The following is a 26813-nucleotide window of genomic DNA, read 5'->3' as shown; positions in this document are numbered from 1 at the left end:
CAGCCACCTATGGGCCCATGCCTCAGACTTGCAGAACACCATGCCTCAGGCCAAAAACAAACAAAAATTAAGGAAAAAGCCAATCCAGTGAGAAGAGCACAGCTGAAAAAGACATATCATGTTGGATTTGAAAAGTGTTAGAGAGGCAGAAAATAACCAGAAGGTTATTGCTGATTCCCACAACTGGCTGATACAAGGTTAATATGCTGTTTATGGGGTATCGTTGGGAGGGGATAAGCTCAGTTAAAACCCCTTTTCCATTCCAAACTTTGTACTTTGATATATCTTTCTCTGCATGTGCTATAACCTAGAGCTGCACGATATGAAAATATTTTTAAACCCCTCAAAATTTTTAATTTCTGAAAATCCACCGCAGCCAGGAAATATGAACCATTTTGAATTTCTGGAATCTCTCGTCTATCCTAACTACTCCCTCTAAACTAAACATTCCATAGTATTATAATTACGTTGAGTTTGGTAGTCTATACTGTCATTCATGCAGCAAGCATTGATTAACTGCCTTCAGGCCTTCTTGGCAAAAGGGATACGTAAATACTTTTTTTTTTTTTGCGGTACGCGGGCCTCTCACTGCTGTGGCCTCTCCCGTTGCGGAGCACAGGCCCCGGATGCGCAGGCTCAGCGGCCATGGCTCACGGGCCCAGCCGCTCTGCGGCATGTGGGATCCTCCCGAACCAGGGCACGACCCCACGTCCCCTGCATCGGCAGGAGGACTCTCAACCACTGCGCCACCAGGGAAGCCCATGACACGTAAATATTTTTAGAGGAATACACATCTCCAATGTTTTATACATAATTGCAGAGAGAGGGCCATAAGTAGGGACATGGTGAAGTCCACTCTCTAAGTGTTACTTAAGGAATACCTGCTCTCATTTGAAAGGAAGAATCTGGTCTCAAGAAGTAAAATCAAACAGAAATGCAGAGTGAGTGTTCAGGTGGATTCTACTATTAATTCTGCAAGCCTAGCCCTCACCCTCTTAAGTTATGGGCCTGGAATGGACAAAGGCAAGATTTTGCCCAGCTCTGGAGAGGAGATAAGGAACATGTAGTGAATTCTGGAAGCACACAGGAAGAGAGCCGTCAAAAATCTAACTCAAAAAGATGGTCGTCAGGTCAAGCAGTGACTTCTCATCTCTTGGGAACTAGCTGTACCTACTTTCTCTGCTGGGCTGAAGAACGCCGGGTGCAAATCACGGCCACGATCACCACCACCAGCACTGTGATGACGCCAACGGTGACCACAATAATCACAAGCAGGTTGCTGTTCTTCTGAGGAGTGACGCTGCCATGTGGGGGGTGCATCTGGCCAATGGGTGGCTCTGGGAAAAGACAGGCAAATGAAGATCAGGTTTAGGGAGATGTGACAGCCATGGCTTATCAAGCTCGGTTAAGAATTCAAAGAGTTCCTATTGTTCTGGGCATTCCTGAAGCTGGGCAAAAAGCAATGAAAAAGGAGAGGAAAGATCGAATTATCTACCCAAGATAAATGAAACCAATGTTCCCATGGAAACTTACATAGGAATATTCACAGCAACGTTATTCAGAATCACCAAAAGTGGGAAACCCCCAAAGCCATCAACTGATGAATGGATAAACAAGTGTGATATATACATGCAATAGAATACCACCCAGTCATAAAAAGGAATGAAGTATTGATACAGGCTACAAAATTCATGTACCTTGAAAATGATATACTAAGTGAAAGGAGCCAGACACAAAAGGCCACGTATTGTACAATTCTACTTCTATGACATATCCAGAATAGGCAAATCTACTGAGACAGAAAGTAGATTAGTGTTTGCCAGTGGATGTGGGGAGAAGTGAATGGGGAAAGACTGCTAATGGGCAGAGGGTTTCCCTTTGGGGTGATGAAAATATTCTAAAGCTAGATAGTGGCGATGGTGGCACAACCTTGTGAATATGCTAAAAACCACTGAATTGTGCACTTTGAAAGGGTAAATTCATGGTATGGGAATTATATCTCAATGGAAAAATATAATTAAGCTATGGTATTGAGTAGAAAGTGGGGAAGGCAGGAAGCATGCCGCTTTGAACGATAAGAATTCCAGTATGACAAGAGTCAGAGAAGGCTGAGAAAATACTATTTATTTGATGCTGTGAAAGACAAACTATTTGACACCAATCACTCATACTTTCCGTTCCTTTTAAGAAGCTATCCATAAAGCACATTTAATTTTCAACCTGTCAAGGGTGTATGAATCCCATTTAAAAGCAGCCACAGGGTTGGAAAGAGTGTCATAAAGTCCTAAGATAAATTTTTCCTGTGCTGCAACTGTACCACATGGTAGACAATATTCAGGTGAAAATAGAATGATAATCTGCTTATGTAAGCAAGAATGACTAATGACCCTTTAAATAGCTTTCTTTAAACCCTCAGTGATTAATCAATTAGAAATATTCTGATTTATGTCATATTTACTATTACAAGCTACCAAATTCTAAAAAGTATATATTAGCATATAGCTTTATTTATAAATAATTTAAAAAGTAGCAGAAAGCAATGAATTTGGATGTTTTCCTAGATCTAAATTTGAATGAGTTTCTTCAACAACCCATATTAGCTTTCTATACCCCTTGAGCAAAATCTTTAGGCCTTTTGTACCTCAGTGCCTCTACCTATAAAATGGAAATAATAATATTTATCATATGTAGTTACTGTCAGAATTAGAAAAAATACAGACAAAGCAACTATCTCAGCAACTATCTGACACAGTGTAATTGCTTATAATATCATTATCCCACTGAAACATAAAATAAAATGTTGCCTAAATTAATAATCTACCATATCATTTGGGATATTTTTGGTGTGGACTTCCAAACTATTGATACAAACTTTTTAGACATAATATTCAATGTGAAAGATAAATTAACTTGTTTGCATAAGTGAATATAATAACCCAGCACTTGCCTCAAAATTGAAACACTATCTTTTGACAAGTTACCTAAGAATCATTGGGTTTTTTTTTTTTTTGAAAAGATAGTCACCTAAATTTAAACAAATTATTGCTGATTCAATATTGTTGGGGAAAAAAATTAAGTGCTACCGATATAACTTGAATCTCAGGGGCGGGTAACCATCAAGTTTTTACACAGCACTTTCTGTTAAAAGATTCTGATTATAAATGAAAGAAATAAGGTTTCCTTGAAGTAATTTTTTCATTTATTACAAAGGAATGAGGCAAGTAATGAAAGGTTAGAACTTTCTGTGTCGTAGTTTTACTTACAATTTAAAAAGTCATGTTACAGTAGTATCTCAATATGCCCTTTCTGTTCTTAATAAATTAATCGATTGGAATAAATTAACCTTTTATGTGAAAGTGTACAATGGAGGCCGTTGGGGATCTCATGGATTTTATTAGCTTAACTTAAATTTAACAGTTCACCATTTCTGACAAACTTAGTTGGAGTCGTACCCGGCAGTAACACTGTATGAATATTTTTTAAAACCATGTAAATTGGAATTTTTCAAATTTTTGCTCTTCCTTCTTTCTTTCCACCTAGGAAGATGTCATGCTCCAAATTAGAAAATAATGACTCTGGATTCTGCTGAGCTTTAATTTTTTTTTTTTTTTTTTTTTTCCGGCAAGCGGGCCTCTCACTGTTGTGGCCTCTCCGGTTGCGGAGCACAGGCTCCGGACGCGCAGGCTCAGCGGCCATGGCTCATGGGCCCAGCCGCTCCGCGGCATGTGGGATCGTCGCGGACGGGGCACGAACCCGTGTCCCCTGCATCGGCAGGCGGACTCTCAACCACTGCGCCACGAGGGAAGCCCATGAGCTTTAGATTAAGTGAGATATTGATGTCATTTGCCTCACAGAGTTGGGTTCATGAGGGCTCCCATTATAAATCTTTGATTCCAGGCCTTTATGACTTCTTCATAAAAGTTCCATCAGTTTAAAACTTGGTTTTCAAGATCTTTCATTAATTTCCCAATCTCCATTCAAAGGCTGACTAATCAGAATATCTGACACTGAACAGGCAGTAAATAAAGTCAAGTGCAATGGTGTCTTTAGATGGAGTCGATCCTTGTTATTTGCAGTAGTTGTGTTCTATAAAGACATCACAAATACTAAATTAGGGAATACGAAGTATTGCTTCTAGAGGAAACACAGTGTCATGTTCCTGGGAGCCTACCTTTTTATCAACCAATCAAAGCACAACCTTGTTTCATGGGGGTTTCTGTTTAAAGGTGCCTTATTTGATATGTAATGTTGATTCATTAAATTGAACTCATAGCCAACAGCGCTATAAATTCAGGCCTGAGTGAAGCTTAATTAACACACATAGTTTCTCCATCAGACACATCAGCCTTTAGTGTTTAGGAACACTAGAAAGCACTTCATCGCCACATTTAGGGACAGCTTTAAACAGTGAAACCACCAACAAAACCCCACAAAAATGTGAAAAATTGGTACTAAATGTAGTGCCGAAAGGACACATCCATGGTATGAGAGCTGAACCATCAAGGCAGAACACCACCTTGTTCCAGCTCAGCTGAGTTTGTGAGCACTGGGCTGCTCAAATTTCTGGCTGCTCTGCACATGTCCAAGGATTATCATAAAAGCACCATAATTACTGGTTTTGGGGGTTACAAATAAAATTTTAGAGAGTAGGTAAATTCATGAATAGAGAACCTGCAAATAATGATGATCAAGCAGATATCTAAATATATTAAAAGAGTGCTCTAAATTAGGAAAAAATTTAGAACTCACAAATCTAGATTGTGTAGGTAAGAGTTCTGGGAGATAGCCTGATTCCAAAAGGGGCAAGGTGACTTTTGCCCCCTTTCGGAAGCTGAACGGTGTAATTCAAAGGCTTACAAAGCTCCTCCAGGGCACTGTGATTATTTCATGAGATAACGGATGCATCACCCTGACCACACACCCTGGCACAGAGTTGGTGCTCAACAGATATGATGCGGTCCAATACAGTTCATTCTATGTGATTTTTCCAAATTAAAGAAAAATACAGTATCCTAATTCATCTGTTCCTGGTGTTAGCCTAAGAGTGTGGGTATCCAATGTCAGAGTCATCAAGACCTAGATATGTTTCATTAAAATCAGGGAGAAGGGAGTCACATTTTTTAAATATCACATGAGCATTCCATCCAACTTAATTTTCATGATATCTGATCACCGCAAATGATTTCATCCTTTTTATACTAAATTCAATAAAAGCAAACATAGATTTCATAATCTGTTGGGTCTAAAGTCTTAGTAATGATTAGAAAATTGGTTTAGTGTAACTACTAATAAGGTCTTTAATTTTTATGATACTTGGTAGGCTTTCAAAAATATTTTATGTGTCTTATCATATTTGCCCTCAAAAATTCTGCAGTAGGCTCATGGATAGACAGGTACTCTGAGTGCTTAAGCATCACATAGAACACAAAGCCATGTATCGAATCCAGGAGTCCTGGCTCCCATGTTGAGAACCTGGTCTCATTGCCACAATGGCTGAGCCCTAATAGCTACACAATAACAATAGGAAGGCAAACAATGTGAACATAAGATTGACAAGTTCAGTTCTGGGGAGACAAACAGATCCAATGAAAGCTTCTAGTTGGGAAATTAACCTCCCTCCCATGATTGCAGTGTTCTCGGATAACGGTTTTGTTATTAGAACACTTTCAGCTCAACGTAAGTCTTCATAATTTCACAGGCCTTTGAATTTGAACAGACATTCATATGGTATTGAATATTTCAAAGCATTTCACCCTGAAATAAGGTACTATATAGTCAATCAGCTGGAAGAGATCTCACAGATAATCTAGCCCAGTGTTCCCTAAAATGAAATATTAATCACCATTATGGGGGAAAAAGGTTCCTTGGTCAATTAAGGTGGAAAACATATTTTTTCCCTCAAATATCAGAATTTTGAACATGCTAATGTGAACTATGCATTGCCAGGAGCGGTAGCACAGAAATGGCAGAGAATGTATTCAATTATTCCATAAATAAGATCCAATTGGGTGCTGTGGATATGATGTTGTGATCAAACTATGGGTAAGTGGTAATTATATGATATGATGGAGGTGTTAACTATGGTTGTCACCATTCTGGATTATTTAAGTGGATGAAATCAGCTCATTGTACACCTTAAACTTACACAATGTTATAGTCAATTATTTTCCAATAAAGCTGGAGGCAGGGGGAAAAGCCATGAGAGGATTCAAGTAGGCAAAAAGAGACAATATGAGATAAGACACATACACAGGTGTGAGATAGTCAGAGGCTTGCCCAACTCGTTGGACCAGAGAAGAAAAACAATTCCTATATATTAAATGTTCTGTCTTCCATTCCTGAAACATGGACCCCATCTGGGTCACTGTGACATGAACAGAATGTCAGGTTACTTCTCGCCTGAGATCAAGGCATAGCCAATAGAAGGGAGTTGTGAAAGCTCCATTTGTGAGCTATTTTTCTGGAAGGGTGGAGAAGGAAGAACAGCCAGGCTATGAAACCATTAGAATGTATTTATGGGGCCACATATACATCATTTCCTAATAATGTGTATGTCATGGTCTTCTTGTATATTGTGTAGTCTGAGAATAATTTCCAAATTAGCATATTGATTGCTCCCTACCAAAAAAAGAGGGGGGCATAATTGTTGATCTCATGGAGCTTACAATTCACTGGACAAGATTTATATCAAACAAATCATGAAGCAAATAAATATAACATTACCACTATAGTTGGTGTTTTAAAGAAAAGTAGAGTTCATGTAGAAAGATATAACATGAGGATGTGATACGAGGTCATGGACAGAGGAGGGAGGTCACGAAAGGCCTCATTATAGAAGCGACATTTAAGCTAAATTATGAAGTGTTGCTAGGAGTTAGTTCTTGTTCCTTTACAAGGGAACTGAGAGCAGACTGTGCGTGTGTCTGGAACATTGGGAGCAAAAAGGAAATGGCACAAAATGAGGCTGAAAAGAGAAACAGGACCTTGTTCCCATGAGCTCTGTAGATCACATTCAGTTATCCTCGGTAAAATCACAGATGGTTTAAGAGTTTTCAGCAACGTGACAGGCTTGATTTGCTCCAAGGAGACATCTCTTCCCTCTGCGTGGAGAGGGGTTGGTGGTGGAAAAATAGAGACCAGCTAAGAGGATATGGAATTCTCCAGGTGAGAGTTGATGATAGCTTAAACTGAGATGGTGGCAACTTCAGTCAAGCAAGGAGGACACGTACACAATATAGTTTGAAAGTAAGTGAATAAAGCAGATTGCAATTGGGGCAGGAAAGAAAGGAGGAGTCAGATTCAGGCCTCAGCAATATCCTTATGTCTAGGATGAGGGAGAGGGCGAAAGGGCAGGTAGGCTCAATGGGGCAAGAACAAAAGTTCAGTCTTGAATATGTCAGGGTTGAGATCTTATGATGAATTGTAAAGAGGCAGCTAGAAGGTCTGTGTTAGATATATAAATGTGGGAGCTGGCATACAGATGGAATTTGAAGCCTGGGAGTAGGTGAGATCACCAAACTCAAGGGTATAGAGTGAGCAGAGATGCTCTCTCAAGACAAATCCTCTAGTATTCAGGTGGAAGGCAAGGACCTGGCAAAAGGAAGTGAGTACCAAACGAATTTCCCAATGATTACTTGACAATGGGACACTTTTTTCTCAGAGATTCTCATGGGACCCATGTACCCTGGACCAACCTTTCGGGAATGCTAACCAAGCTTAGTGGTTGTTAACTGGGGAGATTTTGCCCCCCAAGGGGAAATTTGGCAATGTCTAGAGACAGTTTTGGTTGTTACAACATGGTAGAGAGGAAATACTACTGGCATCTAGTGGATGAAGGCCAGGGATGTTGCTAAACATCCTACAATGCACAGGATGAACCCAACGACAAAAAAATTATCCAGTCCCCCAAAAATTATCCAGTTCCAAATGGCAATAGTTTTGTAGTTAAGAAACCCTGATCTAGGTTAACACTTTCTATGTTCAGATGAAAAACTGAGATCCAGAGAGTTTAAGTGACTTGATTCACACATTTCTAATCCATGGCAAAGTCAGTTCGAGAACCTGGGGTTTGGGATTAGTCTGAGGGCCTTAACATCATTTCAGATAGATAATGTTTAGATAGTAGGTGGGCAGAGCCTCTCGTAGACTAGAGCTTGAGAGCCCTGGGACACTCTAATTATCTTTACTTAAGGGAAATCAAAACTAGAGGGAAAATCACAGCTTTTTCTCCTAAACACAGAGTTTAAGTCATGTTTTACAGAATACCTAATACAATTCTAAATATACAAAAAATAATTAATAACATTAATTTTTAAATAATGCTTCACCAAAGTATCAACACCTATCAAACTTAAGTGTTCAAAGGTTGAAGTCAATATAACAACGCTTCTGCAGGGTTTGTAGATCTCTTTACCAAAATTACTAATTTTGAAAATTTTAGGAAAAGCTACCAACAAAACGAAGTTGGTGATTTATCTTCCCCAATGAAAAAAGGATTGAAGTGAAGTAATTTTCGCTGGTGTTATCCTTCATACAAATATAAACTACAAAATCACATTTTCAGAAGTTGAAGACTTTCCTGCTTTAAGAATGTGGACCACAAGATTGAATGCATCATACAAGTAAAATACTACCATATCAGCACATATTAGCTTTGATTCTACCTGCCATCGGAAAATAATTTAGGAAGGCTCTTCAGTTTCCCCAATTTAATTAAGGGCTTCCAACTTCAAGAGTAAACATGAACTATAGCTTTGTTTTTCTTTATCTGAATTCCAAGAGTGCTTTTTTAAAACAGTGACACGTTGTAAGAGAAAGTAAATGATTAGCGAGGTCTAAATTTATTTGCAAGTGGCTTGAGTATCCTGACAATAAACCATTATTCTATTACAATTCTTTGAAGGGTGAATCAAGAAGTATAAGGAGAGATAGGAAACCTCTCTAATTCTGTCACTACATGAGGAGATGTATGAAATTTTCATTGTATATGAGGTTCAAAAACTCAAGAAATTTCAAGATTTTTTGCTCTTATTTATGCAGCCTACTTAGCAAAGGTGTGGTGGGGTTAGAGTTTTATCAGCCAATTTTTCACTTATATATATAATTTGAAAATATACCCCCTTCTTAAGGTATAAGACGTTAGTAGAATTTTAATTATGAAGGTAGAGTTTTCAGATGCCTTTGCTGATTGGCTTGTAAAAGCCCAAGCTAAAGGCAAATTACATATTTACTATCATTTACTGGATAGCGAAATAGAATAGGAAATAGATTAAGTATGCCCGCTACCATCCGTGCCTCTCTGAGGTTATCAAGTCAGCTTAATTAATCATGTAGCCTGTAATAATTAGTTATTCCAGTAGGGATTCTAGAAATGTTTCAGGTACTTTGTTCACCCCATTCATTTAACAGGAAAGGCCTAAACCATCATTAAGTGTAGCAGAAAATTGAGAAGGGGCCATGCCAACAATCTATCTAAACTGGCTCACAGTCACTGGATGCCATTCATCTATTTTATCTTCATGACTTCCTCCTGTGAGATAATGTAATCAGATCAAATTTAATTACAATTACGTTTCTCACTAGGAATCTTAAATAGTAAAAAAATAAAGTGACATGCATTTCTCTCAATTACTGTCATGCTCTTCATCTGAAGTTTGACTCCTGTGAAAAGAAAAATCCTTATCTGTTAACATCAAATTTGGGCTGAGGTTTCTTTTCAATCAGAGAATTCATTTTCTTTTGAAGGGCAAGTTAAAATAGTCCATAGCAAACTTCTAAACTTGATCCAAAATTAGGATTGCCAGATTTAATAAGTAAAAATAAAGGAGGTTCAGTTAAATTTGCATTATTTCTAGTTGCCTACGGATATGTACACTGAAGTGCCTGTGTACGTCGAGATAGTAACCCCTTGCGATATTTTTCTTTATCTCAGATTCATAGGCAATTAGAAAGGATTCAAATTTTACTGGGCCTCCTGTATTTTCAGTTGTTCCATTTGGCAGTTCTATCCAAGATTAGTGTTCTTTAGGACACACAATTTAAGAGACTATACTGTTCTGTGTCTTTGGCTTACATTTGCTTCACCTGTACATATATAACCACTGCTCGGTAGTGGATGGAAACTGTGAGGAAATAATTATTCTTTCTCAATTGTCCATATTCCGATTGCCTTTTAATCTCCTGGCACTCTGACTCTTGAAAAAGTCCCACTAACTTCAGTTTATGAAAGTGAGTGGGTTTCAGTCACCTCTCTACAATAAAATTGTAGAAATATTTCAAATATATATAGTACTTTTAAACCTAGATAGTTAACAGCCAAGCATCATTTGTAAAATTCTCTATGCTTGGACTTTTCTGACTGTTTTGCGTACGTGTCAACCCTCATCGGCACTGTCTCCTGGTGGAATATGCTCCAGGTTTGTTAATAACTTCACGTTCCTATTATTCCCACTAAAACCCTAAGTCTGGGGGTCTTGGCACTTGCAGTCAATAGAAAATTTGCCTCAGACACTCTAGAATTAACAATTTTAATTAATATAACGAATCCAATAGAACCTAATTTATATACTTACCGTTGAGAGTGCTTCTATCAATCAAATTAGTATCAACTGGCCAATAACCTCCATCTCCATGGCGACCTGTTTATCCGGAAAATATACCAGAAAGTTAGTGGACCTGCAACATGAAAGCACAAATGAAACAAAATAGACAAAAACTAACAAATATTTAAAAATACACAAACAACTGAGTAAGACTATTTTGTCCACTTCAAAGAAAGCCTGAAAAGAATGATACCATTATACTTTGCAAGAAAATGTTATTTTCTGTGCGTGAGAAAAATCTGTCACAAAAATACTCTTTTAAACAAGCTAAATTCAATTCCTCACAGAAAAGCTGACCCACCCCCCTTTTTTTCTCCAATACTCTTGTTAACGTGTCACCAAAAGGTACAGCACCAGTGTTAGTGTTGCTGTCTTGAACATCTCAGAACAGAAGGAGTGGTGGTGTTGGCTCCTAGCGTGACAGAGCCCACCTCCTTCATGTTATAAGAGGTCCAGTCTACACTGTTGCCATTGGACATGACTTTGTGGCGAAGTATCATTATTACTGTACCAGGGGACAGTACTTTTTGCCTTATAACTGGGCTTTGAGTAGTCTTTGTGTTATGTGCCAAATAGGTACCTGGGAATGAGCTATTGGGTATGGAATAAAGAGTAGGGAGCATGACACAGCCCACATGGTCTGAATATTTCTTATAAACATGCCAAGAAGGAAGGTTTCTCTAGTAGCACACATTTGGAACCACTGCCTTCTATTAGGTGTTCAACAGTTGTAAACGTAGTCTTTAGGAGAAATGAGCCAGAAATTAACCAGAAATAATTATACTATCATCCATATTTTAATTAATAGTTTTTCACTACAGGTAATCCCCTTTTCTATTGGTACATTTGTAGAACTGTGATTATTTGGTTAAGATTTTGAGTTCTAGAATACCTATTCGAAAAAACATTTGGGAGTTGAATCTGTACTCAAACACGTACAGGACTACAGCTAATTCTTTATACACTTCAGAGTGTTATTTGTGAAGGCAGTTATAATCACTGGGTGATGTCGAGGAAGCCAGCTGGGGCAGCCAGCTACGATAACACTGGTTGTTTTTCTCACATGTATAGATTTTCTTTTTCTTTTTTAAGACTTCCAAGTCCTGCTCTTGTGACATTCCTTTGCATACCAAACACTCTTCTTAATAAAGCTTTTCCAAGAGCTCATGATTTTATTTGCAAAAGAGCTGTGAAGAAACAACTTAAATCTTGTTACCAGACCACGCATTCACAATTTAAAAAACATTCTTTCAATATTAAGTCAGAGCTGAACTAAGAGGGTTAAGCTTCCAACAAGCAATGATAAATTAATTCAATCACATCATATTCTGTTTTCAGGGTAAACTGGTACATTTAAAATCTGCTGGCCAGTGACTCTGGGTATATAAAGAAGTGGGAATTAGGATGGAGGCCCCAATGTGTGTGTGGGGGGGGGGGTGATTGGGGAGGGGCAACTGAAATAAGCAGCAGTTGTGAACATTTTGGGGGGTTGACTGATGAGCCTAACCCTTTTCCCAAATACCTTGCTTGTGTGACTCTGACACATCTGGGGTTTCAATAAGTGGAGGATAAGCTTGGGCCACGGGACATTGCCAGATCAACATTGGAAGAAATGAAGGGAGACAGAAGTTCTGTATGAATATTAAGATTACTTTTCTCACATCTGAAAGCAACTAGATTGCAAAGCAGTCAGCCAAAGAGATGCTAACAGCCCCATCACTTAGGCCGCTAAAGCAATAAATGATTCCTGTTGGGAATATTAGAGGTGTTTAGTTAACTTGGTAAATTTCATAAGCACTGATTAAGGGAAATAGAGAACTAATTAGGCTCTGGAAGACGAAAAGTCAGTTAATGCAAAGATATAAACTACTATTGGATCCCAGAGGTCTTAAATTTTTAATGGAGCATAAAACTGATAATAATTCATTCAAAATGTATTAAGTGCCTACTATATGCAAGGTACAGTCCTGGATCCTCAGGGAAAGGGTAGTATAAAAAGATTTATCAGATATGGAACCTGCCATGACAGATAGAGTTGGCTCACTGTATCCAAATCCTATACAGGCCTATTTATGGCTAATATCAGCTAACTGCAGATAGTTTTTAACTTATTCTGACTTCAAAGATTTAAGAATAAGTTAATTCTTACTATAAAATCACTATCACTGCATTGATTTACTATTACTAGGAAATCACTATTAGATTGAATTGAAAATGTTTTTCATTTATCTAGTAGTAAAAGAACTACATGCAAATAAAAGATAATGCATTATTTTTAGTCTTACATTACATGTTGCACAATTAAATTTATCTTAAAATCCCTGAATTTCCTTTTTTGCTTATTATATTAAATCTCTAATACGTATATGTATAACTGATTCACTTTGTTATAAAGCAGAAACTAACACACCATTGTAAAGCAATTATACCCCAATAAAGATGTTAAAAAAAAATTTTTCAAAATTAAAAATTCCAAATAAGTAAATGAATACATGGATATCTAAATATGACATTTGTGGAAGTAATATAATACAGTTCAATGTATATGCATTTTATTTTTAATTATTCAAATAGAGTTCAATGTAGTTCCAAAAACTGGGAATGGGTAGTTTCTTTTTTTTTATTATGGCATTAGTAATATGATTTTACATGAACTCAGGAATCAAAATGTACTATATGAATATACTAATATATTCTGCAGAATATAAAGAAGAACTCTTTTGTTACTATGTACCCATATTTCCTTAATAATAGAAATGAGGGTGAGGAAAAGAATTAAGATGATAAAGAGTAATGAATTTATGTATCACTTAACCACCCATGGATTTCATTCAGATAATTTCATCAAAAAATCACTCCTTCCAGAAAGCTTTGATAACTAAAGCAAATGTTTTCTACTTTTCAAAATGTTTTGAAACCAAAGAATGGTGGTTTCAGGAAGAAAAATAAAACAAAGAAAATGATCCCATGTCTGACTTTAAAAAGAGGAAGACTGCATCTTTTTGAGTTATTCAAAATAGTTTAAATAGTTTTAAATTTATTTTATTTAGGTACCTCTAAGAAAGGTCCAAACCAAAGAATTCATGCTCCTCCCCTTGGTTTGCACTCCTAAAATATTATAAATGAAAGAGTCATTTAAAGAGTTATTTTTTATATTTTATTTAAGGGATAGATCATCCTATTTTGGCAAGAAACATATACTCCCTTAAGCAAAAGCTAAAGTCTCCATGATTTCCCTGACAGTTACTCTCTGGATTGAGGGGAAAATGGGCAGAGGTAATATGAATTCCTTTAGGAAGTGTGATTATTATATTTCTTGCTGCTTCCTAAAGTGACATTTACACTCTGTTCTCAATACTTGATAAGTGACTAAACTGAATTAGAATACTTCGTAATGTGTTAACAATGTAAACACATTTGAAGTTACTACTATTATACACATTAATCTCTATGTTCTTGTTCTTACACTATCACTTAAAATATTGCTTCTGTATTTTTTTATTGTGGGGGGTGTGTGTGTGTGTGTGTAAAATTAAACAGTATGTTTACATTAAACTCTTCCTTATAGCACACATAGGCAGATGAAGAATATTCCCCATGATAAAAAATTTTTAGCACCTAGAAAAGATGAATTCAATTGGAATTTCAGTTCTAGAGTGGTTTTTCTGAGTGGATGTTTATAAGTTCAGGGAGGAGTGAATGGAAAATTAATATGCAGAGGACATGGAGAAAGCTGAATGTGGTAGTTCTAATCTATTTTTAATCCATCCTCCCTGAATGGGGCTAACAGAGCATCCTTCAGAATGGCACACACACAATCAACCCCAAGATATGGACCATAATCTAAATCAAACAGACAGATTGGTTGTCTAACAAACATTCAATATATATCCTCCCAAGGATGCAGAGCACTGAGATATCTTCTTGATCTTAGAATTGGTTCCCTGAAAATAATTCTGGTGATAATGAAGGAAAGTGCATTGATTTTATGTCTTGTATACCAGTGGGTAAAGATAATGCACTCATGCCACATGGATACGGTTTTACTGTCCAATACACAGATCATATTGAGACATATTTAAAGCAGATGATTCTTCAGAGGCTGAAAAATGTGGCTAAGGGAGCGATTTACCATACAGTTAATACTGCTGACTTTGAACAAAGGCATCAGGGCATCTAAAAACCAGAAAGCAAAATCATAACCTATGCCTACGATATTTTGAACATATATTAATAGGAAAAACTCATGAGCTCTTCTCACCCTCTCCTCAGGTTCAACACATTGTTTTCAAGTTAACATGAATGAAAGTTCATTGATTAAAAGAAAGTACAATGTTACTACTTCATATGTAAGGGCAGCTGACATGCCTGCCATACATTGAGGCCTGGTGCTCAACAAATACTGTGTCAAGTCTATGAGCAATAATTTTTGGGAATGCATTTGGTGACCTACTCTGAGTCACACACAGTGCAAGAGAACCAAATACCCCATTGTCCATCTTCTCCTTGACCATGAGAGGCAGTTCTTTGGGAGTTCCAATTTCTGCCTTTCTGCCATAAAATATAAATAGAGTAGACTATGAGGAGAAGTAAATTCATTTTCTAAGAATCGTCAGAAAGCAATCTAAAATATAAGATTACAATTTCACATACGAATGTTATGAACAGTGACTGTGTAGCTATTATGAAAATCAAGGCATTTTAAGAGTGATAGAAGGTGCTATTATCAATTTTGCCTGGAACCAGGTATCAATTAGGACATTCGTGGACAACATGGAAATTATATTTATCCTAGACATGAACAATTTAACAAATAAACCCTTAATTCCTGGCTCTTGGTTGACATCACAGTTTGATTCTGGGTCCTGATGTCCTGAGGCATATGTGTAATCTTTTGCAGAATGTGGCAAATGATGGGTAAAGAAAGTTGCCTGAGTGATGTTCTAAAGTAGAAAAAAAGTTTACAAACGTTTCCCTCTTCTTCTATTGCAAGCACCAAAATAAAAGCAGCACTAGGCCAGAATAAAGGCAGCACTAGGCCAGACCAACTGGTATCTGGATTTCTGAACATGATGGCAGAGGTCAGCCAAAGAAAAGAGAAGAAAAAAAAAAAAATATATATATATATATATAATTATATATATATATGAAATACATATATACACTTGTATATGTATTATGAAATATTTCAGAAGCACACTGGTTACTCTTATGAATTCTACTACCACTCATTTTCAACATCTTGCAAGGGACAATGGACTCAAAAGGCAAACACCAGGAGACCAAAGTACCTGTCCAGATCAACAAGATCTTCTGCTCACAGGAAAGAAGTTGGCCTCGTTAAAGATTTCAGGTAAGGGGAGCCCATACATTCTTATCTATAGGACTTTAACTACAATTAGCCTGTGTCTATTTATCAGGTTGCAAATGAAAACTTGTCAACTGCTTCTGATCACACACGTCATAAGCTTCCACATATGAAAAGCTAAATTAGTTTATTAGTTATTGCAATTACTATTCACATAAGTTTAGAGTGAAACTTCTGTTAAAATTGAATTGTTAAGAGAATAAAAAACAAAGATGACTTAATAATATTACTGATATCTTGAAGCAGGATGGTCTCTGAACTGTCTCCGCTCACAAGAATCTCCTTGAATGCATTCTTTCTTGTAGTGTATCTGGAATAACGGCCAGCATATGGGTCTAAGAAATCACTTTTAGATGCAGCGCAGTCTTTATGAAAATCTAGAAAGCATCCTGTTTCTCTAAACGTGGACACTTTCCTGGATGACTAGGTCTTCCCAAGAGCCAGTTCATTTACCAGATGCAATATGGAGGATGAGGCAGTCTTGTGTGCGTTACAAAGGAGAACTGTTCTCAAAGGCTACTGATGATCCATGAAAGCCTGCCCCACCTGGATGGTCCACAAGCTTATCCCAAAAGCAGTGTGAGGTATGTTTGTGTTTCAGTGAAGTTGCCAGGTAGTACACGGAGAAGTAACAGAACAGCATGAATGTTCTTTTCTTCTCCAAGTGACTGCATGTTGGGAAGTTGCAACTATAGTACGAAAACACTAGAATGTGAGCATCCTGATGGCTGCACTGCTAGTATGTGTAAATAATAACACTGTTGGAGCAGAAAATTTCTTCATTCATATATCTGTCCATGCTCCATCCATCTAGTCGACAAATGTGTTGAGTGGACCACTCACTGTTCTAAGAATTAGGGATATAAAGTGACTATTGCAGAGGCTCATAATTTAGTGAGGGGAAGATGTTAAGTGACTAATAATAATAGACTGGAATATCCAAAAGTTAAAAAATTGTAAGTCGGTGACACAATGGAAAAACAGAACGATTGACTATTTCTTCCTAGAAAAATGATGGAAGGTGATATCTGAGTTGAGAATTAAAGGATGAGTGGAAAGGTATCAGGTAGAAAAGAATGAACTGGATAAGCTCAGAAAAATAGGCAGAGATGAAATAATAAAACTGCTTATATGCTCTATCAAAGTGTCTGGAATTTTTCTTATTGGGGACAGAGATGCACTGAAGGTATTTTAAGCAGAAAAGTGACCCAATTAAATATGCATTTAGGAATATTATTCTAGCTGAGTGTGAAGAAAAAATTAATTAGGAGAGACCATTGTAATAAATAGGGTGAGAATAATATTAATTATGAATCCATGGCGTAGACATTATTAGCTCCATTTTATAGAAGAGTAAACTGTGGCTCAGAAAGACTAACTAATATACTCTTTTTAAGTGGCTGAATCTGCCTGACTGATGATTTTATCCTTAGCGGGCAGATTAATAAATGAAAGATGAATGCGGAGTGAGTTGGACAGAAATTAGAGCACCTCCTAGAGTTTATGGTAGTGTGAGGGTTTAGTGGTGTGGGTGTGACTTGAGGTGATGGCCCCACTCTCAACAGGGCACACAGAACACAACAGACTTTGGAAAAGAAACAACATAGTTCTGTTTGTCACCATTCAGAGCACTGGGACAAATGAAGGTGACCCTTCAGAAGAGGCATAACAGAAGTCGACAAATAAAGCTAGGAAAACCCTTTGAAGATGATGGATATTGAAGCCCTATTCCTATTCCAGATTTTTCTTGCCTCTCCCTGACCCACACTCTCACGACTCCTCCTCCTGGCAAGCAAGACGCGATCAGCATTGGCAGCCAAAAGCGAATGTGGTTTGCAGGGCTCTGGATCCAGGGGAGCACTGCTGGTCTTCATAGCCAGTGTAACTGTAGGTACTCAATGTACCGAAAAGTAAAAAAGCCTACGAACTACAGTGTTGGAGCAGAGAGAAAAAGCAAAACCCGGTTATCAATTTATATCTTAACCGTAGTGTACTTCTCTGCACAGTGGTGTCCTAATTATGCCCTGAAGACATCCTGCAATCCTCACTAATTGAGCAGCTTCTTGGCTTCTTGATCTTCCCATTGGAGGATTTTTCTAAATAAAACTTCAAGTAATCTTTCCCTCTGTAGTTATTTGTGCTCACTCAAGTCCTACTCACATATTTAAAGTCCAGTCTTGTGTTTTAAGAAGTCTTTTCTGCTGCTACTCACAGTGATTCCCATCTAAAACCCTATAACATACATACTCAGATGGTACCACCCGCTTTAGCATTTCATACTTTTCACATTGGGCTGGGAGTCTTTATATCCTAACTATACTGCATGTCCTTGAAAATGAACCCATGGAACTGGACTTCTTTCTTATGTTTCACCACATCCAACACAGTGCTAGGTAAATAGTTATAAAGGAGTGGTCAAAAATGAGTCCAACTCTTGTCATACTGCCCATTTGGAATTTCAAAAACTCATCTGCACCCATTAGTTTGGATTCTCTCCTTTACATACTCAGAATTACAAGCAGCTGGTGAAAGGCAAGTGTAAAAATTTCCTGCTAACAAGAAATGGCAGGAAGGGTGGTGGTAAAGAAAAGGGCACAGCGGGTCAGAATCATCTGCAAATGTGACCACCATTTCCTGAATCACAGAGAACTTGGTGTCTTTCTATTTAGCTTTAATTTAATAGATGAATAGTAAGATACATTTTCCCTATTGGAAAAAACATTTTTGCATCTTTTTCATCTCCCCCAAGATCAATCACATATACAGTCATCCCTCAGTACCTGCAGGGATTGGGTCCAGGACTTGCCTCGGATGCCAAAATCTGCATCTGCAGATGCTCAAATCTCATAGATCACAGACATAGTACAGGATCCAACACTGGTTGAATCTGCAGGTTTGGAACAGGCAGATAGGGAGGACTGACTGTACAGTATCCACAGCCATGAGCACTATTACTTTGGGGTTCTCCAAACTCTACTCTGGATTAGATGGTAAAGTCTGTCTTTCCAGATTACTCTCTGTTTCCCGAAGATTTGTACCATAATTCAATTCAACAAATACTTATCTGGCAACTATAATATGAGAGATTCACAATTAGAGATTGGGGGGTGCTTGGAGGCAGGGACGACAATGTCAATGAGACTGGCCCTTTGCCATCAAAGAATTTACAACCTGGCCAAGAGGTTGGGAATCAAAATGGTAAACTATAAGAAAGAGACAACATAGCAAGGACTAAATGGGGTGTTATGGACACACAGAAGAATAAAAGACCAGAAAGGTAAGTAAGGCTTCTTGGACAAAAGACAATTGAGAAGGAGTCTTAAAAGATGAGGACCTCTCTCAGTAAAGAAAGGGAGAATGTACTGCTAAGACTAAGAGAACAGTACCAGTTAGAGCGTGGAGTTCTAAAAATACACTTTTCCAAGAGTGATTTGTGGATCTTTGCTAATAGACTGTGACATATGTGGAGGGATAAACTGGCCGTGAGGCTAGAAGGGGGAATTTGGGGTCAGACAGCCAGGACCTTGAGGTCAAAGAACTGACTTCATTCCATGAGAAACAGTGAACCTATGTTTCAGAAAGAAAACTGAGGAGGCAGAATCCAGGACTGATAGAAGTGGGCAGAAAATAAAGCTAGGAACTTGATATTTGGCTGATGTCTACAGCAAAGGAGGACATTCAGCAACATGGTGGGCCTTACAATAAGAACTTGTCTAAGGAACCATTTGGGACTCCCCTGGTGGTCCAGTGGTTAAGACTCCGCGATTCCAGTGCTGGGGCATGGGTATGATCTTTGGTCGGGGAACTAAGATCCCACATGCCGTGCGGCCAAAAAAAAAAAAAAAAAAAGAGAGAGAAAGATATCTTTTTGTATTCATGAAAATGTCTATCTTTCAGGTCTGAGAAGATTAAAATTATACCATGAATCATGTCAACTTCTGCAAGCACTGAGTCCTTTTTTTTTTTTCTTTCAAAGTCACCTATTAAAACATAAAAACTCCTGAGAGGTTGACTAGGCAGTTTCTTGAACTGCTTGCTGGGGCCAGGATAAGCATCTTCACATTTTATCAAAAGCACATTACTTGTTTTTTTTGCTTCTACTTTCTCACCATAGTCCTAATTTCCAGAATTGCAAAATTCTGGAGCTGAGAAAAACATGTGAGAATAGCTTTTTCAAGGGCCTGTAGCAAGCAGCTGAATAATAAAGTGAGTTGAAATTACACACCATAATAGGCTAAAAAGAGGTTTCATTTTCAATTAAATGACTCCCATCAAATGGTGCTAAAGGTTTCAATTTTTCAAACAGCAGCCTGGTTGCTGTCATCCAAACCCTGCAAAATCTGGATTGCATGAACTAAATTCCAAGCTTGACTAGACTGCCTTGAAAACCTTATTTCCCTGAAATTGGAAACAATTAACATTCTGTTTATTCATGAGATTGAATCAGCTGAGGTGTAAAATGGCAGGTGTAGTGTTAGGCACTTGGCCTGCATACCCTATTGAGGGAAGACAAAGACCTTTAAACTGGGTGAATTTATGGGAAGGATGTATAAGTTTCATTATCTTGATAACAAAGTAGGAGTCGATTAACTCAGTGCATTTCCAGAAATTATACATTGGTATGAGCAGAGATTCTCAAGTTAGTTAGCCTGGGTATATATCTCAGCCTAACCACTTACACATACTGTGAGCGTTTGGGCAAGATTTAACCTCTTGGCGTTTTATTTTCTGCATCTGTAAGGATGTTGTCAGAACTAAATATGATAGAACATGCACAGTGCACAGAAGAGTGATGGGTGCACAGTGGGAGTGCTGAAATGTGAAGCGCTACCCTACACGAAGACGCTGCGCCGTGCTTAGGTTTTTTTAAATTTTAACACCAATCCTAAAATTTGATCATCTGAAAACTTAAAAGAAATCCAAGGTAATTTGGGCAAAAGTCATCATTTTACAGGTGAGGATGCTGAGAAGAGTTCAGTCACATGCCCAAAGCCACACAGGTGCTCAGAGTGACAGCATGGTGCTAGAATATTGGGCATCTGATTCCATTCCGGTTCTCTTCCAGCACACACTGAATGATGCTGACGGGAAAGCCCAGAGCATTACCAGCCATTACCATGATTCAGAGGAGAGAAATTCTCTCTCCATGGTGGGAGGGCCGTTCTCAGCAGGCCGCCTTCATCTGGATCTAAAAACTGGTCTGTGAATTTATGCCTCTTTTTCAGGCCTCCTGTTTTAGGTCACCCCTCTGCAGCCATGGAGAATTAAAGATACTTGATAGTGCTTGAAGCAAGCATTTTCTTCATGATTCATATCATCGATGATACAGATCATTTCATGAAGATTCCTGCCCTCTTTATGGTACTATGTCATGGTCACAGCACCCACTCTATTGCCCCATTGGGCAGGCATGGAAACACACATGAAATTGAAAACATTTGTGTTCATGCTAAGAATTACCAGTTTTTACATTATAGACACCTCAAAGTGGAGAACAACATTTTGGGGTTAAATGGAATCTAAGGATGCAAAGACAATCCTTTAAGATTAAAATTTTGATCTAATCATCACTTTCGAGAATTGGTCATAGTTTATAGTTACTGCTAACCTCCACTGCAACCCCAAAACAAGAAGCTTTTATAAATGCTTCTGTGAGAAACTCTAAAAGGTTTAAGCTGATTGTTGAAAAACAAAAAGCCAATTATTTTGTAAGTATAGAAACAGTCTACAAAGGAAAGACTAGAGTCAGAGATAAAGATGTTTGAATTCCAACTCTGCCTGCCACTATATTTGAGTGACCTTTTGTAAAACATTACCTTCTGCTTCCTCATTTGAAAATCTAGAAAGATAATCTGTAAAAGAGTGAAAGAACAGCTTGAGTCTTGAAAGTGGATGCTGTAAACTGAATTATGTCCTCTCCCACCCCCAAATTCATATGTTGAATTCCTAAAACCCAGTGTGACTGTATTTGGAGATATGGGCCTTTATAGAAGTAACTGAGGTTAAATGAGGTCATAAGGGTGGGGCCCTGATCCGATAGGATTAGTGTCCTTATAAGAAGAGACATGAGTGAGCTCATACTCTCTCCACCATGTGAGGACACAGCAAGAAGGCAGCTGTCTGCAAGCCAGGAAGAGAGCCCTCACCAGAAACCAACCCTGCCAGACTTTGATCTGAGACTTCCAGCCTCCAGAACTATGAGAAAATAAGTGTGTTACTTAATGCACCCAATCTATGGTGTTCTGTCTTGGCAGCCCGAGCTGACCAAGACAGTGGAGTTAGCACCATCCCCATGTTTCCTGAGATAAAGAACTGTCAGTATCATATATTCAGTGCTGTGGCTTCCCACTTATAACATGACCCCGGATTGAGAGCTGTTTGCTTTGTTCTCTAGAATATTCACAGAGTTGAGGAAAGAAAGCTTGATATTGGGAAAATATACACCCACTTTAGATACAGAAACTTTATAGATATATGTCAAAAGTGTGTGTGTGTGGCTGTGTATGTATATACGTAGCATATAGTGATGGAGACACTTGGTGGTTCAAAATAGGTTTTGCAAGATGCTTGTCTGGGTTTGAATCATGGCCTTGCTACTTCCTAGCTGTGTGTCTACAGGCAAATCACTTAAACTCTCTGAGTTTCAGCTTCTGTATCACTAAAACAGAGACAATAATAGCAACTCTTTCACAGTATTGTTATGAGGATTAAATGAGTTAACACAAGTTAAGTTCTTAGAACAGCGACTGATGGTGAGAGCTCCATAAGGATTAATTCTACCATTACACACGCCCACCCAGACACAGACAAATTGACAGGGTTTTTACCAAAATATGGAAAATAAAAAAGGAAAAGTGTCTAAAGCAGAGGATTTCTCTATCTTTTCCACTCACTTCACATAACCCATACAATTTCCCTACCTTGCCTGAACCTCCAAAAGAGTAAATCTGTGGTTAATCTCTAAAATCCCATGACTACTTTAAAACTTATTGGCCACTTGTGCCTACAAGAGACTAGAAAAATAATTAAGATGTGGAACAAGAGATAAGCAAATGCTAGATATAACCAATTTACACTTACGTAAAGGGGAAAAGGAGTCCTATATAAATCATCTATTAATAATTTTCATACTAGTACTACTATTACTCAGAAGAAAATATTTTCCCCAAATCACACGTGATTCAAATATAATTGACTTTTTCTTTTCACATTTATGTTCTTCAGGGCAGGTATTAGATTCCAACGAAAAGTAATTGTGACAAGAGACCACAGAGATACTTTTCAAAAACAATCAAAACTTTTCTCACTTCCTCTCATATAAGTCAAACTCCATCTCCTGCTTTTCTATTTAGGATTCATCTTTGCAAGGTTAACTCTAACCCAGGGTGCTAAATTTTCTCTCTGAGCAAATTTTCTCTCAACAGAAATTCAGTGTTTGCCATAAATGTAACAGTGGGACCATTCTGCATGGGAAGGGGGTATATTGGTCTAACAGAGAGCACAATAATGCATATTCCACTGATTTGCTATGTGCTGAGAGTGGGAACATTCAGAGCAGCTTTTTCCTACTATTTTCACCATTCTTAGAGAGATCTTTAAACTGGGTTATTTTTTGTGCACTTGGTCATCAACTCAGATGAATGATTTTGTTTACAAAGAGTTTTTAACTGCCAACAAATTTTATACGCGTTCTTGTAAAAATGTAAAGATCTTACCTATAATCACTAAATTACATGTTGTCACTCCCTCTTAATTTTACAAGTAATTTGAGTTTGATGTAAAATTTAGAACCTATCAATTTAACCAACTCTATACCAGCGGTGATTGAATATGGGACCAACTAGTATAATGTGTGACAGAATCCTTTTAAGTAATGTTAGATGAAGGAAAAGAACAATTTCCCAAATATATTAACACACTCAGGCACTGGCAATAATTCTTGGGAATTCCTTTTGTTGCCAGTAATTGATCTGATTTCACCATCAATATGAAAATCTGAGTAAAATCCATGGAGAGTGTGTGACTGGAGAGACTGTACAAAATATATTTCTTGGTAGCTGAAAATATTATTAAGCAAAACAGTTAACTTAAAAAGTAATAGCAAAAAACAGTTAAAAGGAATCCAGAAACAACTGGAAACTCACTTATTGAGAAGCTTGGGCATGTTGTCACCCAAACGGCTAATAATGTAACTTTTCATCTGGTTCAGTTACTTAAAAAAAATGTTTGTGAGTTTTCTTTCTCTCTATGCATACTTTTTCTAAATATAATTTCAAAAATTGGGAGTTACCTGCCTGTGGAAATTCCAAATTCACTTCAGTTAAGGAAACAATGTGATGCTGTTTTAATTATTTTTGAACTGAAATAATACATTCTGCTAATTAACTATTCCAGCTTGAATTTGTCTAGCACTAATATTTAATTTACCTAAGTGAATACACACTAACTGCCAATTATTTATCATTAGTAGTTTTACAAATATCACTGTTCAGTAGATATTGGCCTTATGAAAATATTTTAAGTATAAGCAAGCAGGAACAGCTAGGTGATTAATGGAAACATGAACCCTGGGTGGACATTTCTGTGTATTGTATCATTTCTATTACTCCCTGTGTGACGCTCTAGCCATGTTCTCTTAAGCAGAGGGATGGTATATGGACCCAGAAATAAACTTGAACACAGGATCATTAAAGATAATACTACTCATGTAGACAACCTGCTACTGTTAGTGAAACTCAACATTCAGATGCTTAGTATCTGTCAATAGTTGGAAAGTATTCTTGTTGAAAAGCATGTTTTCCTGAAATCTACAACAGGAGGCCTTAAGAGACATGATGCTGACAAGGAGGTTCTGTTGACAGGTGCCCAAAGCAGGAGACAACTATACAAGCTGTGGACTCTGAACCAATACTCATGACACTGACTATAACCAGCATTTCCAAACACTCCCTTCTTTGAAGAATATGACATCCTGAAAAAATAAAACTCATAAACTATTCTTTTTCTCCTTTAGCATTCTACTAATTAACCTTAGTGGTAAAAGAATGGAATCCTAATAGATCAGTCTACAAATCATGGTAATAAATTCCTATCTACCTGAGAGTTGACGGATAACTCTGATTTACCTCCATTTTCCTTTGTGTAAAACCATCCCTGTTTCTCGACACAAATCGGCTTTTAGCAAATGAATGGAAGGAGGATAAAATACTGCAAGTCAAACTGGTACCTGATTCATGAAATGAAAGCTTTCTGGCTTCAAAATCAACAAAAGTAATGCCCTAAAGAAAAGTTGACCTAACTTTGTTTTTATGTATTAAAAGCAGCTCATTGTAGAGGAAAAGCACACATGATTTATGAGTTTTCTCTGTCGAGCTATAGAACTTTAATCCAGAGTTCATGAAAGGGTGCAAGAGCAGCTTGAAAATTATGCTGAGCTTAATTATACTTAATGTGAATTATTCAGAAGTGCAGACAGAGACTAAAAATTTATTTCATACAAAGAAGCTTGACATTTTAATTGGTCCTTCAGAATGGAGACAAAACAATTTCCTCTCAAGAAAATTTACATCCTCCCTATCAGAACTGAAACCTCAGCCAGGCAGAACTTCATTAATAAGATTAATTATCACACTGGTGTCTGCTTCATCAGGTGTATGGCCCAGGTGAAAAGAGGAATAGAAAATAATGACTGACATTTCTAACGGATAAGATTGATTCAGGGAGGGAAAAATGACAGATTAAACCACCATACCTTGGTCATTAGCCATTTTGTCAGGGTGTTCCACTGTGGGGAAAGAGAAATATTATTAGAGTTTGGTAGTTTCCATCAAGAAAGCTGACATTTCAAATCAACAGTTTTGTTAGCGAGTTCTCATATCAAGGCCAATGCCCTATTGAAAACAAATTGATAAGGAATTTGGTTAATGTGATTATTTGGATTAAATTAGTCATAGAAAGAAATGGAAAATAATTGTTTTGCTGTATAAATGTGTTCTAAAAGTGTTATTTGTAACATTCCTCTAAACATAAACTCAAAATGATCATCATGCAAGTTTAATTAATGATACAATTTACAGTAAAAGAAAGTGCATGTCATTACCAAGTAATTATCACCCGTATATTTTAAACAAGTTAAGGAAGCTATTTTCTTGTATTCATTTTAAATTTTTCAACAAGAAAAGTTTACCAATTCTCACATGAATAGGGTAAAATAATAAAATATCGTAAAGTTTAATCTAAATTCTTTGATTTTAAACCTTGTGAAGAAAAGTCTTGAATTGTTCACAACTTGTCTAGATAAAGATGAAGCATTTGTGAAACGTTACCTAGTTACATTTCTTGCTCTCACAAAATGAATAACCAGTTTCCTTTCAATTGCTCATTTGGAGTGAATCCTGATTTAGACAAGAAGTCCTAAAAACCTGGATAGATGAAGACTGGCTCACTTTTCTCCTGCCTCCCCCCCACCCCCACCCCGCCCGCTTCTACTCTGTCATTAAGGGCTGTCATGCAGGTTGAGGCTGAATGCTTTTTTTTGTGCATTCTTGGCAAACTTTCGGATTAGCTGTTACCAAATCTAGCTTTTGAATAGCTCAGTCACCAGAATTCAAAAGTCTACTATTTATTAGCATACTTTTCCTAGGAGAATTGAGAAATAGACTATCTAGTTATTCTAAGCCTCTTCTTTAGTATGTCCAAACAAATGGGTAAAAATGTCAATCAGATACCTGTTTCTAATTTTTCGGCTGTTTGCCATCATGTTTTATTAAGTTTTTGGCCAGATATATGGGCATAATGTGGTAACATATTTAAGAGTCAAGTATCCTTTAAAATAACACACATCA

The 26813-nt window shown here is 37.4% G+C and overlaps 1 protein-coding gene across 1 annotated transcript in view; it reads right to left on the bottom strand.

Moving 5' to 3' along the window:
- Positions 1-26813, bottom strand: part of DCC (DCC netrin 1 receptor) — a 766342-nt gene that overhangs the window by 91083 nt on the left and 648446 nt on the right. The window contains exons 21-23 of the mRNA XM_060027782.1: positions 25721-25753; positions 10572-10637; positions 1175-1337 (exon numbers count right to left, since the gene is read on the bottom strand). Coding sequence (XP_059883765.1) covers positions 1175-1337; positions 10572-10637; positions 25721-25753 — 262 coding nt within the window. The remainder of the gene's footprint in view (positions 1-1174; positions 1338-10571; positions 10638-25720; positions 25754-26813) is intronic.

Source organism: Delphinus delphis, chromosome 13 (genome assembly GCF_949987515.2).
Source record: "Delphinus delphis chromosome 13, mDelDel1.2, whole genome shotgun sequence".
In the NCBI taxonomy this organism is placed as follows: Eukaryota; Metazoa; Chordata; class Mammalia; order Artiodactyla; family Delphinidae; genus Delphinus; species Delphinus delphis.
The sequence above is the reverse complement of the archived record's forward strand: the minus strand, read 5'-3'. Positions and strand labels throughout refer to the sequence as shown.